Source organism: Hesperophylax consimilis, chromosome 24 (assembly GCF_061612785.1).
Source record: "Hesperophylax consimilis isolate HC1 chromosome 24, BYU_Hcon_1.0, whole genome shotgun sequence".
In the NCBI taxonomy this organism is placed as follows: domain Eukaryota; kingdom Metazoa; phylum Arthropoda; class Insecta; order Trichoptera; family Limnephilidae; genus Hesperophylax; species Hesperophylax consimilis.
The window spans coordinates 14592583-14607681 of record NC_142859.1 but is presented as its reverse complement, the minus strand read 5'-3'; the positions used below and the strand labels follow the sequence as shown (position 1 = coordinate 14607681).

At 34.2% G+C, this 15099-nt stretch overlaps 3 protein-coding genes across 3 annotated transcripts in view; 2 read left to right on the top strand and 1 right to left on the bottom strand.

The window, feature by feature from the left end:
- LOC149411963 (uncharacterized) overlaps nt 1–15099 on the top strand; it is a 591119-nt gene that overhangs the window by 554227 nt on the left and 21793 nt on the right. The gene's annotated exons all lie outside the window — the stretch shown is intronic.
- LOC149411967 (uncharacterized) lies at nt 41–4039 on the top strand. Its single transcript, XM_089646400.1, has 3 exons — nt 41–265; nt 1233–1952; nt 2211–4039. The coding sequence occupies exons 1-3, from the start codon at nt 161–163 to the stop codon at nt 2508–2510; spliced, it is 1125 nt and encodes a 374-aa protein (XP_089502526.1). The 5' UTR covers nt 41–160; the 3' UTR covers nt 2511–4039.
- On the bottom strand, nt 8607–13965 carry LOC149411966 (uncharacterized). The gene is made up of 3 exons (XM_089646598.1): nt 13665–13965; nt 10716–11435; nt 8607–9366 (listed from the first exon to the last, which is right to left on the bottom strand). The coding sequence occupies exons 1-3, from the start codon at nt 13767–13769 to the stop codon at nt 9076–9078; spliced, it is 1116 nt and encodes a 371-aa protein (XP_089502724.1). The 5' UTR covers nt 13770–13965; the 3' UTR covers nt 8607–9075.

Sequence of the window (15099 nt, the reverse complement as noted above, 5' to 3'; positions counted from 1 at the left end):
AAACAAATTTACCGTTTGTTAGCTGTCAAATCGTATTGTATCAAAATGTCAATATTAGGCCGCCAGTCTTGTTAAAGATTTTTGTGCTGTTATTGTTTTAAAGACTAACTATTTATTTCTTTTTTTATTCTGTTCATTATTCGCATGTTTTTCTTTCACTATGAGTACTTGTCGACTCTGTCTAGGATATAACGCGATAATGGACATATTCTTTCATGACCGAAGAGCTGTTCTGAAAAAGTTTCTGAGTTGTAGTAAATTGAAGGTTTGTTATTTTAAACTATTTCCTATTATTTAGTTATCATATTTTATGCTTGTTAGTTATTGAAAATTTCTCAATTAAAACCCTGTTTCCTCGCAGACAAATAAACTATGTATTTCATCAAAAGTCTTTGTATATGATTGAACGATTTTTTTTCAATATAACGAAGACTCGTTGGTTACTAACTGAGTTAAATATACAGAAAAATGGGACACGGACACCTAACTGGTATGCATGGGTCAAAATAGACCCGGGCAAACCTATCATCGGGTGTAATACAACAGTCATTCGATATTCACATACCCCGTGCCCATTATTCCTCAGTGGCACAGAACACTGCATTTTAGGTGCACATAAGTCCAGTGTCAACTGTTATTTTCGGAGTTACGCCCTCCCGGGTCAGATTTGATTCATGTGTTACCATTTTCCCTTAAAAAAAGGACAATAAAACTAACATTGTCTGCACAAAATCTAAAATATTATGTAAAGTTAACTGCAGTATGCTTGCAACATGCAAAATTTGTTTAAATTAATTAACCAAATTTTTTAAAGTTTGGGCTAAAATTTTTTAAATTTTACACATATAAATTATGATTTGTTTTTCCTCAATCGATACACCACAAATTATGGATACCATTCAAGACTAGTTTTTTTATTTTCTCTTATTAACCGCTTCTGTGCCAAGAGCGAGTTAACTCGCATTCTTGGCCTGCTGTGCACAGCTACACTTCTACCTACTGGCATTTAAAAGGTTAAGTAAAAATATGAACCCATGATCCTAAAATTGGTTCTTAGTTTGGGTGATAAAAAATAATTATTTAGTTTTAGTTAGCACTCGTTTAGTTTGGGGCAATCAACTGGATGTCTTCTCTGTGAAATTGCCGCAATTATCTTGTGCGGATATGGTTTAATCGGCGTTATGTGATGTATTACCATACACAAATTAACAGACTCATTTTGCTTTTCACAGATGCGAAAGCACGATGGCCTGCCTGAAAACATTTGTCTCTCCTGTGTGCTACAGATGGAGGCTACCGTTGCTTTCATCACTAAATGTGAGGAAAATGACCGCGAACTCCGAAACAAATTAGTCAAAATCAAAGATGAAAAAAATTGCGATATCACCAATGATCTTTTAACATTTACTGTCGATAACGGTCCTGACACCCCGACTTCTACACGACGAATGAAAAAAAAAACTAAAATAAAAATTGAAGAGGACAGTGACAATGACAACACCCCGCTTAAGTTTCTAAATGGCGATAAAGAATCTAATGCATCAGATGATATTTATCAAGATATTTTTTTTGACCATGCGTCGATGGAAGATGACAAAAAGGACAACATCAAAAAAAGTATTGTTAAAGTTGAAGAGATCGGACACTTATGCAACGTTTGCGGTGAGAATTTTGCTCCCAAATTAAAACTGGCCTATAAGAATCACTTGCTGACCCACGGCGAAAAGCAATTTAAGTGCACAAAGTGTCCCAAAGAATTTTTCACTAGAAAATCGCTCACCAAACATGGAAGAGCTCACGTGGAAACAAAAAATTTTGCTTGTGAATATTGTGGAAAAGCATATAAATCTAAGAAAACTATAATCACGCACATAAAATTCATTCACCAAAAGAAAAATCAATACATTTGTGAATTTTGTAAAAGGACATTTTTCAGGCCTGATTATTTTAAGGTATGTTATTATTATAAATTACAAACAACTTTTAATTTCAGTATTTTTTCTCCAATTTTCAAATATTTATAAATGCAATCACCGCCATTGGTGTACTCTTTTTGAAAAAAATTGACAGATGTTTGTAAAAGTTAAAGTGTAGATAAAAAATCGTTTTTTTATGGAACATACAACTCTGTAGCTTCTGTTATGTAGATATCACTGATATCGTTATTTTTTTATAGGTTTTTGATAGTAATTTGTTTTATTTTATTCCAGCGCCATCTATCAGAGATGCACCGAGTAGAGCAGAACTATGTTTGCCGAACATGTCACAAGTCCTTCCCTTTCCTAAACCTCTTCCAACTTCACAAGCTCGTCCACACTGGAGAAAAGGAGTTCCCTTGCAACTCGTGCCCTTCCAAGTTCATCTCCAGAAAACTCTTGGCTGATCATCAGAAAACCCACACCGACCAACAAATCTTCCATTGCCACATCTGCTTCAAAGGGTACTCTCAACATCACCATTTGAAAATACACATGACTAAAATGCATAGAGACTCTGCATTAGACGTTTGAAATTATGTTTAATTCTATCGGCCAACTTTTCCAATCTTTCTTTAGCTGTGGCTAAGCTTCTTTAGCTGTAGTTAAGTCAAAGGAGAACGGCATGTTTTGGGCCCACCCCTCAATGGAAATAATATTATGTTACTATTCCGGCTTATCTCAAATGTCTGTCTGTTTGGAGTTATACTGTCTTGAAAGTTTTGTACATCTTTTTTGATGTCTGAAGTAGAGAATAAAACATTAACTTTTCACCACAGTTTAAGTCACAAAATCCTCACATGTCATTAGACAAAAAATTTTGAACAGTAAATTTTATAATGATTAATTTTAAAACAAATTAAATACACACCGTCATTTATTGTTAATATATCATTTATTTTGTCACGGTATGCTGAAATTAATCAAATTTCAATCTGCAAAACAGCTTAGATACAACTTCTATGATGTTTCGAACTCTATCCGCGGACGTCATCAAAAAACCATTAAAATGGAGAAAAAAAATCAGTAAACTTGTGCTCAACTCAGAACATCTTCTTTGTAAGCTATCTCCATAATATCAGTAAACTTGTGCTCAACTCAGAACATCTTCTTTGTAAGCTATCTCCATAATATCAGTAAACTTGTGCTCAACTCAGAACATCTTCTTTGTAAGCTATCTCCATAATATCAGTAAACTTGTGCTCAACTCAGAACATCTTCTTTGTAAGCTATCTCCATAATATCAGTAAACTTGTGCTCAACTCAGAACATCTTCTTTGTAAGCTATCTCCATAATATCAGTAAACTTGTGCTCAACTCAGAACATCTTCTTTGTAAGCTATCTCCATAATATCAGTAAACTTGTGCTCAACTCAGAACATCTTCTTTGTAAGCTATCTCCATAATATCAGTAAACTTGTGCTCAACTCAGAACATCTTCTTTGTAAGCTATCTCCATAATATCAGTAAACTTGTGCTCAACTCAGAACATCTTCTTTGTAAGCTATCTCCATAATATCAGTAAACTTGTGCTCAACTCAGAACATCTTCTTTGTAAGCTATCTCCATAATATCAGTAAACTTGTGCTCAACTCAGAACATCTTCTTTGTAAGCTATCTCCATAATATCAGTAAACTTGTGCTCAACTCAGAACATCTTCTTTGTAAGCTATCTCCATAATATCAGTAAACTTGTGCTCAACTCAGAACATCTTCTTTGTAAGCTATCTCCATAATATCAGTAAACTTGTGCTCAACTCAGAACATCTTCTTTGTAAGCTATCTCCATAATATGCCACATTTTCCCACTGCAAAAAAGTGGGTAAAAATAACCCAAAATTGCCTAAAAATGTATGAAATTACCCAAAAGTGGGTAAAAATTAAAAACGCAATCAAATTCAGTCACAAAAAATGATGGCATGTTATTTAATAATCTAGGTTAAATTAACCAATAAAATATATTTTGTACTAAAAAATATTTTGTTTTATTCCCGAGTGTTCGACGTGTCTATATTGCTCCTTTATCAGTAAACTCCGCTAAACTTCTTGAGATAATTTTACCTCTCTCCGTAAAGAAGTTTTGCTCAATTTTTTATTTTTTTTATTTTTATAGTGAATACCTCACAAGAGTCCCAACTGCTCCCGTCTGGAGCCAGTGAGACTATGGCATCCCCAATTAAGGGATGTTGTGAGGCTGAAGGCAAGTGGGGAAGGGAAAGAGGAAGGTGGGGAAGTACCTGGCTATTCAGATCTAGTCACTAAACACGGCTAAAGCCATTTGGAGCAATGTTTCAATTCTGAATGGTGGTCTTACACCAGGGCGATACTGGTAGTATCTTCCACTCTGGAACGTGCCGCAAATATACTATATATTATTTTAATTAATTAATTTTAATTAATTAATTGTGAAATAACACAAATTAATCAAATAAAATTTATTTACGCACGCCGGGTTCGAACCCGCGACCTTCGGAATGGCAGTCCAATGCGTTACCACTGGACTATGCCGGCCGTCAGTGGATGTTTTCAAACGTAATTCAATTTCTTTGTGTGAACAATTCGTAAACAAAAGAAGACCAAGCTCGGACGCACCGCTGGAAACTGAAGTGGTCAATGACGAAAAAAGATCGCATTTAAATCTCAACGTAATTTATGTGCATTGCGATAGGGTTTTGAGAGAATTTAACATAAATATTGTGTGTGCTTGGACGTATGTGATTAATGGTTTATTTCGTTAAACACTGTTTATGTGATTAAGTACTGGGACAAGGCTTCATAAGGGAATGCATTTAAAAGTATCTAATTGAGAGGTACGTTTCTAGGAATAAACCATCGATTATTGTTTCGGGGCACAGATTGTTGACATAGACCAAGAAACGTCAACAGAGTGCAACAATTGATTCTCTTTTAATATAGGTAAAGTTCCCTTGAACACAGTTTGAACTCACAAAGTGGGGAGAATGAAAAAAAAGAAGAATGCGAGTAACAAAGAAGGTTTTCAGCTAAACACAACGTGGGAAGCAGCACGAGGGATGAAAAAGATTCAATAAGGCTCAGAGCCCTATTGTTATAAGGTACTGTTTAGGACAGTCGTTGTAGGTAGCTACTAAATAAATTATCTTTATTTGAGTCGGTTTTTATCCATTGCACTTCGGAGGAGTATCCTTTGTTCTCTATTTGATTATTTGATTTTAATATTCAAGAAGATAAAGACAAAGCAAGAATAGGCAAGGAGAAGTAAGAAGAACCAAAAAAGCAGGAAGAGGTTAGAAAATGAAAGAAGAGACAAGAAAGGTCAAGAAGATGCAAAAACATGTCTGGGAGAGCCAAGAAAAATCAAGATGATGCAAGCGAAGAATAAGAGAGCCAAGAAAAATTATGTTGAAGCCAGAAAAACTAAGAAGAGGCTAGCAAAAGCAAGAAGATATAAGCAGATACTAGAAGAGCCTAGAAAATGGAAGCACAGAATAGGAGTGCCAAGAAAAAGCAAAAAGAAGACAGAACAAGCAAGATGGAGAAAGGGGAACCAAAATGAAACCAGAAGATGCAAGCAGAGACTAAAACATACTGAATTAGTCAAGAAAAGCCAAATAGAGCCAAGACCGAAGTATGAATAGGCAAGAAAAGAACAGAAGATGATAAAATTACAGAAGCCTGAAGCTGAAACAAGAAGAAGTGGAAAGCAAAAAGAATCAAGAAGCGAGAAACCAACGCTCATTTATTTCCTTTATTTCTACCCATCCTAAGTTCCAGTATTGACTTATTAGGTTGCCAAAACTATGGTTGGTTAAACTACGCAAGAAGAGACAAGAAGGTACTTTAGGTAGGTACTTTATAGGTACTTTGATATATATTATTTTGTGATATTGTTTATAGTATAATTTTGTGTCATACATGTATTAAAAATTAAAAATGTTTATATATCTAAATATATCTTTAAAAATTTATAATAAATAAAAAAAAAAAAAAAAACAAGAGACAAGAGGAAGCAAGAAGAGCCAAGATGATCCAAGCAGAGACAAGAAGACCCAAAAACAGACAAGAAGAGCTGAGAAAATGCCAGAAGAAAGAAGACATGAAGAAAGAAAAATGCAACACTCAATCATATCCTTCATTCCTGCCCATCCTTAATTCCAATATTGGCTTATTAGGTGCCATGTATACCAGTCGATTAAACTCTTATCTTCTTCATATCCTCAGAGCACGTGTTCCAAGTTCTAACAAATCAGTGCCCCCCGGTTTACCGGTCTTATCGGGACAGGAGTGCTCATGACTGGGGTGGTACAACCTTATTGCAATGTAAAAAATATTTTGTTTCATTCTCACCACAAAAAGACCACCACTCTAATCTGAAAGCAAGGTACTTCTCAACTTACCTGTTCCCCCTCTATTTATCCTATCCTGTTTCCTCAGCCTCATAAAATATCCCAATTGGGGATGCCATTATCACACTGGCTCCGGGCGGTCTCCGTCGGCAGTTTTAAAAAAAAAATGAGCATTGAAGTAGTATCATATAGCGTCCATCTTCCTGTCCAAAAATTATCAGAAGCATTGAATAAATGCTGGTTATTTCAATTTCAAGATTGATTTATTAACTGTAAGTATAATGCATAAATATACCACTCGTATAATGACTAGCAACTGACCGAAGTTTCTTTTTGGGACAGTTTCGGCCAGTAAAAGAGTTTGTCTATGCCTTCGAATAATTAAAAAAAAAAATTTAAAACAAGCTGTTAGATAAAAGTCATTTTAGTTCAAAGTTTAAAAAATTTGTAATTTTCAAATATTATCAAAATTTATTGTTTTATTAATATTGTAATGCTTTTGTTTAACCAGGGCCGTCTTAAGGCGTGAAGGGGCACTTGGAGGGGCCCTTTTTAATGGGGCCAAATAGGCGAATTATACCCTACCTGACTTCTGAATAAAGAAGTGATAGAGAAGTCATCATATACAAGGATACAATTATGTTCCAAGGATGCTTACAAAATGTATATTTACATATATTTTTTAACAGTACTTCCTATATCAGTTGAGAAATCTATTCCCGTGTTTGAGATGGGGAGTGGAGACACTACAGTTTTAATTTAAGTGAATAATATAATGTTATGGGAATAAAATAATAGGGTACTTAGATAACAATGTAACGATAAATTATTGTATATAAAATATAAAAGCATACAATAATTTCTCAATTGAGTTGGGCAGTTTCATTTTTTTTAAAAATACCCGTTTTTCGCAACTAGCCTCAAAATATCTATGTGTAAATTATTTGAATATGTTTGTATATTTAATAAAATAATTTTTAAAATGTATCAATAAATTTGTTGTATTTTGAAAGAGAATGTAAGATTTTTAGAGGATGTGTCTTTTTTTACTTTACGTAAATATAATGATCAGTGTGATGTAATCTCACGATGATTTATTTACATTACAATAAATCATTGTCTAAATCCAAAGACTTTATCTGCATTTTAAATTTTTCATTCATAGTTTGTTCTTTTAGCTTAACTTTGTTATGAGATAATAATTTATTTTATCATTTTATACCTACAAAATGATAATGATGTTGAACCGTGGTTCTCAACATTGTGATGCATATAAATCCCTTTATTTTGAATCTATCGCTAACCGAATCCAGGGGGTGGATTTCTTTAAATGAAATATTCTTTGTAGATTTGGAGAATGACATTTTATTTGCATAATTTTGTAACTGAAGCGACATTAAAGTGTACATTATTTTCAAAAAGTTCTAGTCACTTGACAATAAAAACTTTATCAATGTTCGGGCCCTATAATTTACTTATTTCAGTGACTGCTTACGATCTGTAGAAAATAGCCTAATTTTTGTAAACTTATGTAAAATTTTTACCTACATTAAAGTCGGAATCAAAAACAGAAGAAGTCCTATTTTCCGTACCGAATCTATATGGAAAGATGACCTGCATGGTATCTGATTGATAAAACGTAACTTGTAAAAAACTCATAGGAACACGATTCCGGTGAAGGTGGATTCTATAATATTTTACACCGCTGGTTATAGGTTTTCAGTCATTCTTTGGCAGATCTCGTAAAAAAGTCAACTTGGTTATGCGATGAGGTATATTAACTTATAACGCATATAACTTTCAGCTCGACATTCACTCACCAACTACTGGAAATTATTATAGGCAATAATTATTAGTCTTCTGGAAAAAATAAATGCCCCCGCCGGGAATTGAACCCGCACCTTGTGATTGCTGGTCGGGTGCATGGAACCACTGTGCTACGTCGGCTTATTTTTAACTGCCAAATAATTCAATAAATACTAGTATTTCATTCAATCATTTTTTTTTCAACCAACTTTATGTTTGTAGGAAAGGTATTGTTAAATACTTAATTTCTCACTAGATGGCGTCGAGATATATTATATCATCATTCAATGGAGAAATATTTTGATTAATGACTGAAAATTATTTGTGAAACTTGTTATAAATTAAAATACTGTTTTTATTTATTAAAGGAATGTTTATGTGCCTTTTTAAATAATTAAAATTGGATGGTTTAATGAATTCTTATGTATTTAGAAACTAAGCCAATAAGCCATTTTTAGAGGTTCTATAAATATTTTTTTTTAATTGTGAATAAGTGCTTTAAAATATCGTGTTATGAATCAGATCAAATCAAACTACATTAAATAATTATAAAAATAAGACACAATTATTTTACTTTATATAAAATATATTTATGATAACAAGGAATTCGAGTTCATTTTTTTAATTATCAATATCCACATTCAAACTTAAATACCTTTTTTTAAGTTGTTTTTCATGGTTAAATTAATTCTAAAGTCAGAATTTTTTAAATCCTGCCAAAACTAATGGATCCCAAGCGGTAAGAGGTGGGGGTGGCGTGAAGTCAACCAGTACTCTGAGCTATCCGTTCACCGTCTAACTTAATTAGCTTCCTCTTCCCCATCTCCTTCCTCTCTTAACTACTGTATGCCTCACAACATGCCCCAATTGAGGATGCCGTAGTCTCACTCGCTCCAGACGGTTGGGAAAGTTGTGCGGTATTAACTTTTTGTCATGCAAACCAATTAATTGTTACACAGTTGACAGTATTAATTGTTATGCGGATGTAACTTAGTCATATGTGTTTTCAAGTAATGCTGCTGAGAGTAACCTCTATAGCAGATGTCGCAGTGGAATTTAAATTCATCAGTGTGGGTTTTTTGATGATCGGTCAGGAGTTTTTTTGAGATGAACTTAGAGGGACAGGATTTGCAAGGGAAGTCTTTCTCTCCCGTGTGGACGAGCTTGTGCAGTTGGAAGAGGTTAAGGAAAGGGAAGGACTTGTGACAAGTTCTGCATACATAGTTCTGCTTTACTTGGTGCATCTCTGATAGATGGCGCTGAAATAAAATAAAACAGATTATATTACTAGAGATAATATAAAGGTTCGGATTCAGACTCCAATTCACCTTTGGTGCCAATGTCCCGCTCTGTTGGGAACAAGGCTCAGATACCTGGGAAGACACATTGTAGAACCAGAAGACATATTCAATGACAACCCTGGTGAACTTTATAAAATGGACCGGATTACTGTTAGACGAATGAGGTAAAATGGGAGATAGAACAATGGGCATATGGCCTAAGTGCTCACGGGAACCTTACGTCAACTGTCTCCTATGTAAAAAAAAATAAAGGTCCTGATACTCCAAAAGTTCGACAGAGTTTTACCATTCCACAAGACTTTCGTATAATTTTTTTATATTTTCTTTTCCGGCACCAGTGTATAGTCGGGAAACACGCCAAATACGTTCCCAACATTTGTACACGCGTGACATTTGTCACACAAGAACAGGTTGTTTTTACAACTCACTCTTGAGTTCAAGAACACAAGCTGAGGAACAATTTGCCGCCCTCTGTGTTTCCTCCCTCCTACAACATGCGTCTCTTCAAGACCCATGTTCACTCCTTCCCCTCCACCAAAGGACCCTCCATATAGCATCCCTGAAGATTACATAGGCCATGAGGGAAAATTATTTTCCTCGGGGCCTCCTGTGTGGAGTTAGTGTAAAAAAAAATTATAAATATATGGCGTGGAAGTGAATGCTAAAAGAAGTCAAGGACACCCAAGGAAGACATGGCATGATAATCTAAATCAAATACTTGTGTCAGGCGATGTCAAGAGTCGGAATAACAAAAGACTACATATGAGACTGAAGCAATGAGGGTCAAGACAGAGTTGTGTGGCGGTCCACCCTCCTACCGACCTCTGCGGAGAAACAGAGGTGATGGTTAGTTAGTTAGCTACACTTGTTTGATCAATGTGTTTAATAATCCGGTGGATATAATACTTTCATGATTGTCCAGGCCACTAAAGTGGTTAGTGCATTTTTCAAGCTGCATATATCATCTATTTTAATTGCCCAAAAATATATAAAAGATGATAATATAACTTATGTCAATAGTTAACTAAGAGCTTGCTTTGAAGTGATCATTCAAATTTAAAAATAAATGACGGTGATCTGACTAATCATTACTGTTCTACAGATAAATGAACAAGATGTCAGTTTCTCAGCACAATTTGATTGTATTTTTTATGGTTATACTTCTGACACTTTCTCCTTCCCTGTTATATATTTAAAAAAAATATCATATGTCTCTTTCTTGTTCATAACGCAAACACGACATCTCATATGCCTTATAAAAAGTGGGTGATTAAACAAATGGTGAATTTTTGATTTTTGTGACTTACCTTAAAATAGTCAGGCCTGAGAAATATTCTTTTGCAATGTTCACAAGTGTACTGATTTTTCTTTTCATGAATAAATTGTATATGCGCAAGAATAGATTTCTTAGCTTTAAATGCCTTTCTGCAATAATCGCAGGTGAAATTTTTTGTTTCCACATGCGCCCTGCCATGTGCGGTCAACTTTTTTCTTGTGAAAAATTCTTTGGAACACTTTGTGCACTTAAATTGCTTTTCGCCGTGGGTCAGCATGTGATTCTTATATGCCAGTTTTGACATGGGAGCGAAATACTCACCACAAACGTTGCACAAGTGTCCAACATTTTTAACTTTTGCAATAGTGTTTTTGGTGGCATTCTTTTTACTGTTTTTAATGGACGGATTTTTGAAGAAAATATCTTGATAAATATCATCGGATACGTCAGAGTTTACACCACCGTCTAAAAATTCAAATGGTGTGTTTTCATTTTCGCTGTCTACTTCGATTTTTACTTCTGTTTTCTTAGGCATTTGAATTTTAGAAGTACGAGTGACTGTTTTCTCTTGGGTGCTGAATAATAAAGGATCGCCAAAGATATCTTCACTTTTTTCATCTTTGATTTTGTGTAATTTAGAGCGGAGTTCTCGATCATTGTCCTCACATTTACCGATGAATGCGACGGTAGCCTCCATTGTGAGGATACAGTCAAGACATATTTTTTCCGGAAGGCCATCATGCTTCTCTATCTGTGAAAAGCGAGGTTAATCAACAAATTGACAATATTTTATATTATAATATCTAGGGTAGCCAAACATGCTTTTAATTGAATTAAATTCATCAAATTTACAAAATCTGATAAATTCAAGAATCTTAGGCTGGGGAGAGCTGAAGGTAGAACTGGATTTTATAAAGTAATACAAAATTAAAGTAAATAACAACATTAATTACATACGAACTCAGTCCCCATTTTATGAATACTAAATATTTGTTAACAAACGGCAGGTTCATCTGAATCTTGTACTTCAGATAATTACGTAATCCTACTCCCTCATTGGCCGGTGAGAATTGTTAGTTAAACATTCGCACCAGAGATGGCAAGTGGCAGTCTGTCATCAAGTGTCAAGTGGAAAGGTCACGAGTATGATAGTCAGTGCCGCGTGCGCATGTATTCATATTTCAAGTGTTGCCGAATGCAGGATCGTGCATTTAAAGTCTGGAATTGTGTGACGTTTACTTTTCTGGAGTTCATTTGGAGGCACCAACACTACTTGAGAATTTGGAAAATATTCACACTTTACCGTTTTTCTTTATTCTGTATTGGTTATATACTTTTCATTTATAGCTATAATACTTAATTAAATGATAATTTGATGCACCAGATGTATTTTTGAGGTTTCTTATTTATTATTCCTAATCATGCTTTTCGATTCACATCTCTTTGAAAAACTCATCGGTGAGAAATGGCGAAAAACAAATTACGGTATGGAAGACTGTGCGCATGTACTAACATCACTCGTCGTTGCGCGTGTAGCCGAGGGTTAATAAGAATAGATTATTGAAATAATTAATTGTTTTAACTTAATTACTGTAAGAAAGAACTATTTAAGTTCGGGAAAATGGAAATACATTTAAATTTCAATTTCATAAAAATTAATATTAGGTTTGGTAAAAATACAAAAAAGACACGGTTAAAGGGACCGGGTGACTGTTTAATGAATGAGGTAAAATGGGAGATAGCCAATGGTCTTTAGAGCTAGTGCTCACGGAAACTATGTGTAAACTATCTCCGCCCTATAAATAAATTAAATTAAATTAAAATAACACAATGGCCGCCAAGTGAACAATCGATTTAAATTTTGACGAAATAATTATCAAAATGGATTATTTTCTATTTCTGTTAACTGAAATACTTACTTCTCATTATATTCCAACTGATGCAAAAAAAATTTTATTAAATAAAATATGAATATCATGCGTGTATCTTCCAGAATGCGACGTTTACATATTGCTCAATAAAATTTAGCCTTCAGGAGGCCCGTTCCCATAGTTCGTATTTTCAAAGTTAATGTAGCTTCCCACATTTGCAGATTCGACCCTACAATAAAACAATTCATTGGCCTGGTATTTTTATAAACATATTGCCTTGTTTGTATCATTTATGATTTAAGAATTAGTGACATTTTACTGCAAGCAGCGGCAGCTTTCAAATAGGGCTGTTCGCTTTATATTTTATGATCACCCTAGTTAAACCATTATGCCTAAAAATATTTGCCAATACCTTTCCCACCCCTGTCCCATAGTAATAAAAACCCCAAATAAAGTTTCATGTCCCTTAAAATAATCCCTTTAAAATATTTGTATTGTTTAAGTCACGTTTGTATCATTAAGAATAGTTTAGTGCATTTTATTTTATGTTAAGAATGTTGTTTGCCAACGAGCGGGTGGAACATCTTTATTTTGGTAAAATGTCCTTCAGAATTTAGTTTAAATACAGATACCTCCCAGAAAAAGGACAGTATTAGAGTGTTGCTATAACTGGTAGGTACATGCGTACCTAGGCAGTCAGCCGTGAGATAATTACTAGGTTTATGTAAACCTAGGGAAAACTGAAGAATAGAGGAAACTAGACCTTTATTTCTTTCAGTTTAAGTTTTAGCAGAGGAAAATAAGATCCTCTGCAATTATATTGTGAATTAATAAATTTATATGTCAAGAAGAAGAAGTGTTTTCCTGCATTCCATCTGACGGCGTGTTCTCGTACCACGATAGCAGAAACAATGCGTGTCCCTATTTTCTGCCTTGTGATATTTCACGATTATGAAAAATTACCAAATAATTTTCGCTCATTTTTCACAATTATTAAAGTTATACCTACATGGATCATGTGTTTATGTCTAGTGACTCAAATATATTGAATTGTGTATCTTTTTAAGAATAAAAAATAGTAGGTTATTTTTTTAAAAACAACAACAAACCTTCAGCCTACTATAATTTAGAAATTTTGTCAGAACACGTCTTCGGTCGTGAAAGAATATATCCATCGTTGCAGTGTATCCAAGACAAAGTCGACAAGCACTCATAGTGAAAGAAAAACATACGAAGAAGGAAAAAAATATTGAAATAAGTAGCTAGTTATGATTTCCGCATAAAATAATAACTTTATCAATACTTGGGCCATAAATAAACGACTTGGACACTAATTCCCATCTAATTCCTAACATAAATAAACCATTCTTATTCCTAATATTTACTCAAGACGGTGACAGATGGTGACAGACATAGATATTAGATATACGGTGACAGCTGTAGTGATGGGCAGGATCGAGACATTTACATGATCGAAAGAATCGAGTGACTAATCGATTTAGTCTTTCAGACTTTGGCGGGAGCAGTAACTGCGGACAGTGGCAAATTTTTGTCGGGGTTTGGGGGGGGGGGGGGGTTAATATTTCTAATGGAGTTTTGAAATATCATCACATTTCTCACTATTCCGTGAAGTAATTCTTCAATAAAAGAAATAATGATCTTTCACATAAAATACATAATAACCCTAAAATACAACATTAAGATTTTCTATGGAGTGCCCTCGAGGAGATTTTCACAAAAAAAAATTCCACGCAATATGTTCAATTTATGTTCATTTATAACATAATGATTATTTGTCAGAATGCCATTTTTTACACAAAATAAATGCACGGGCAACGTAAATCCCAACTCAAAATATGAAAGAATTGTTACATACTCGTAGCTTCTTTGGTTAGTACATCATATCATAAATAAACGTTTTACAATTAGCAAAGAATAATTGCGTAATCCCAGTTCCCAGTAAGATGTAAAATCATACTAGGTAGAACCTAATACAATGTACCACGGGAAAAAATATTTTGTTCTATTATCTCATTCGTCAAGCAATCCGAGATATTTTTGAAGTTTCTCGGAGTTAATTTTGTTTTCGAGTGAATTCTGACCAATGACTTGACAGCTATGGTTTAAAATAATTTTCAAAACGATTGTCTCGGAGTGTGTGATAATTTTTTACAGAATCGATTTATCCATGAAAATTAATCGAAGTAATTCGATGATCAAAAAGATCAGTAAATTATCGATTGTGCCCATCGCTATCGCTACTTGAGAGAAATAATTTGTTTATATGACTAACTTTTGTAAACGTCTGTCAAAAAATATTGAGTTTTAGTACACTTATGTCGCCGGTTACACTTGAAACGAAAGATAGTTGATATACCCTTATGCTCAGTTCAGAGGTGGCGATTTCAGTTGAGCAACTCTCTGTTGAATGACACGTCTTAAAAGCTCATCGACAAATAATGTGAACACCCTTTCTACAAAGTTGATCAAGTTTTTAACTGAGCGACCAAATTTGAAAGTCCATCTACTTTGGTTTTTCAAATG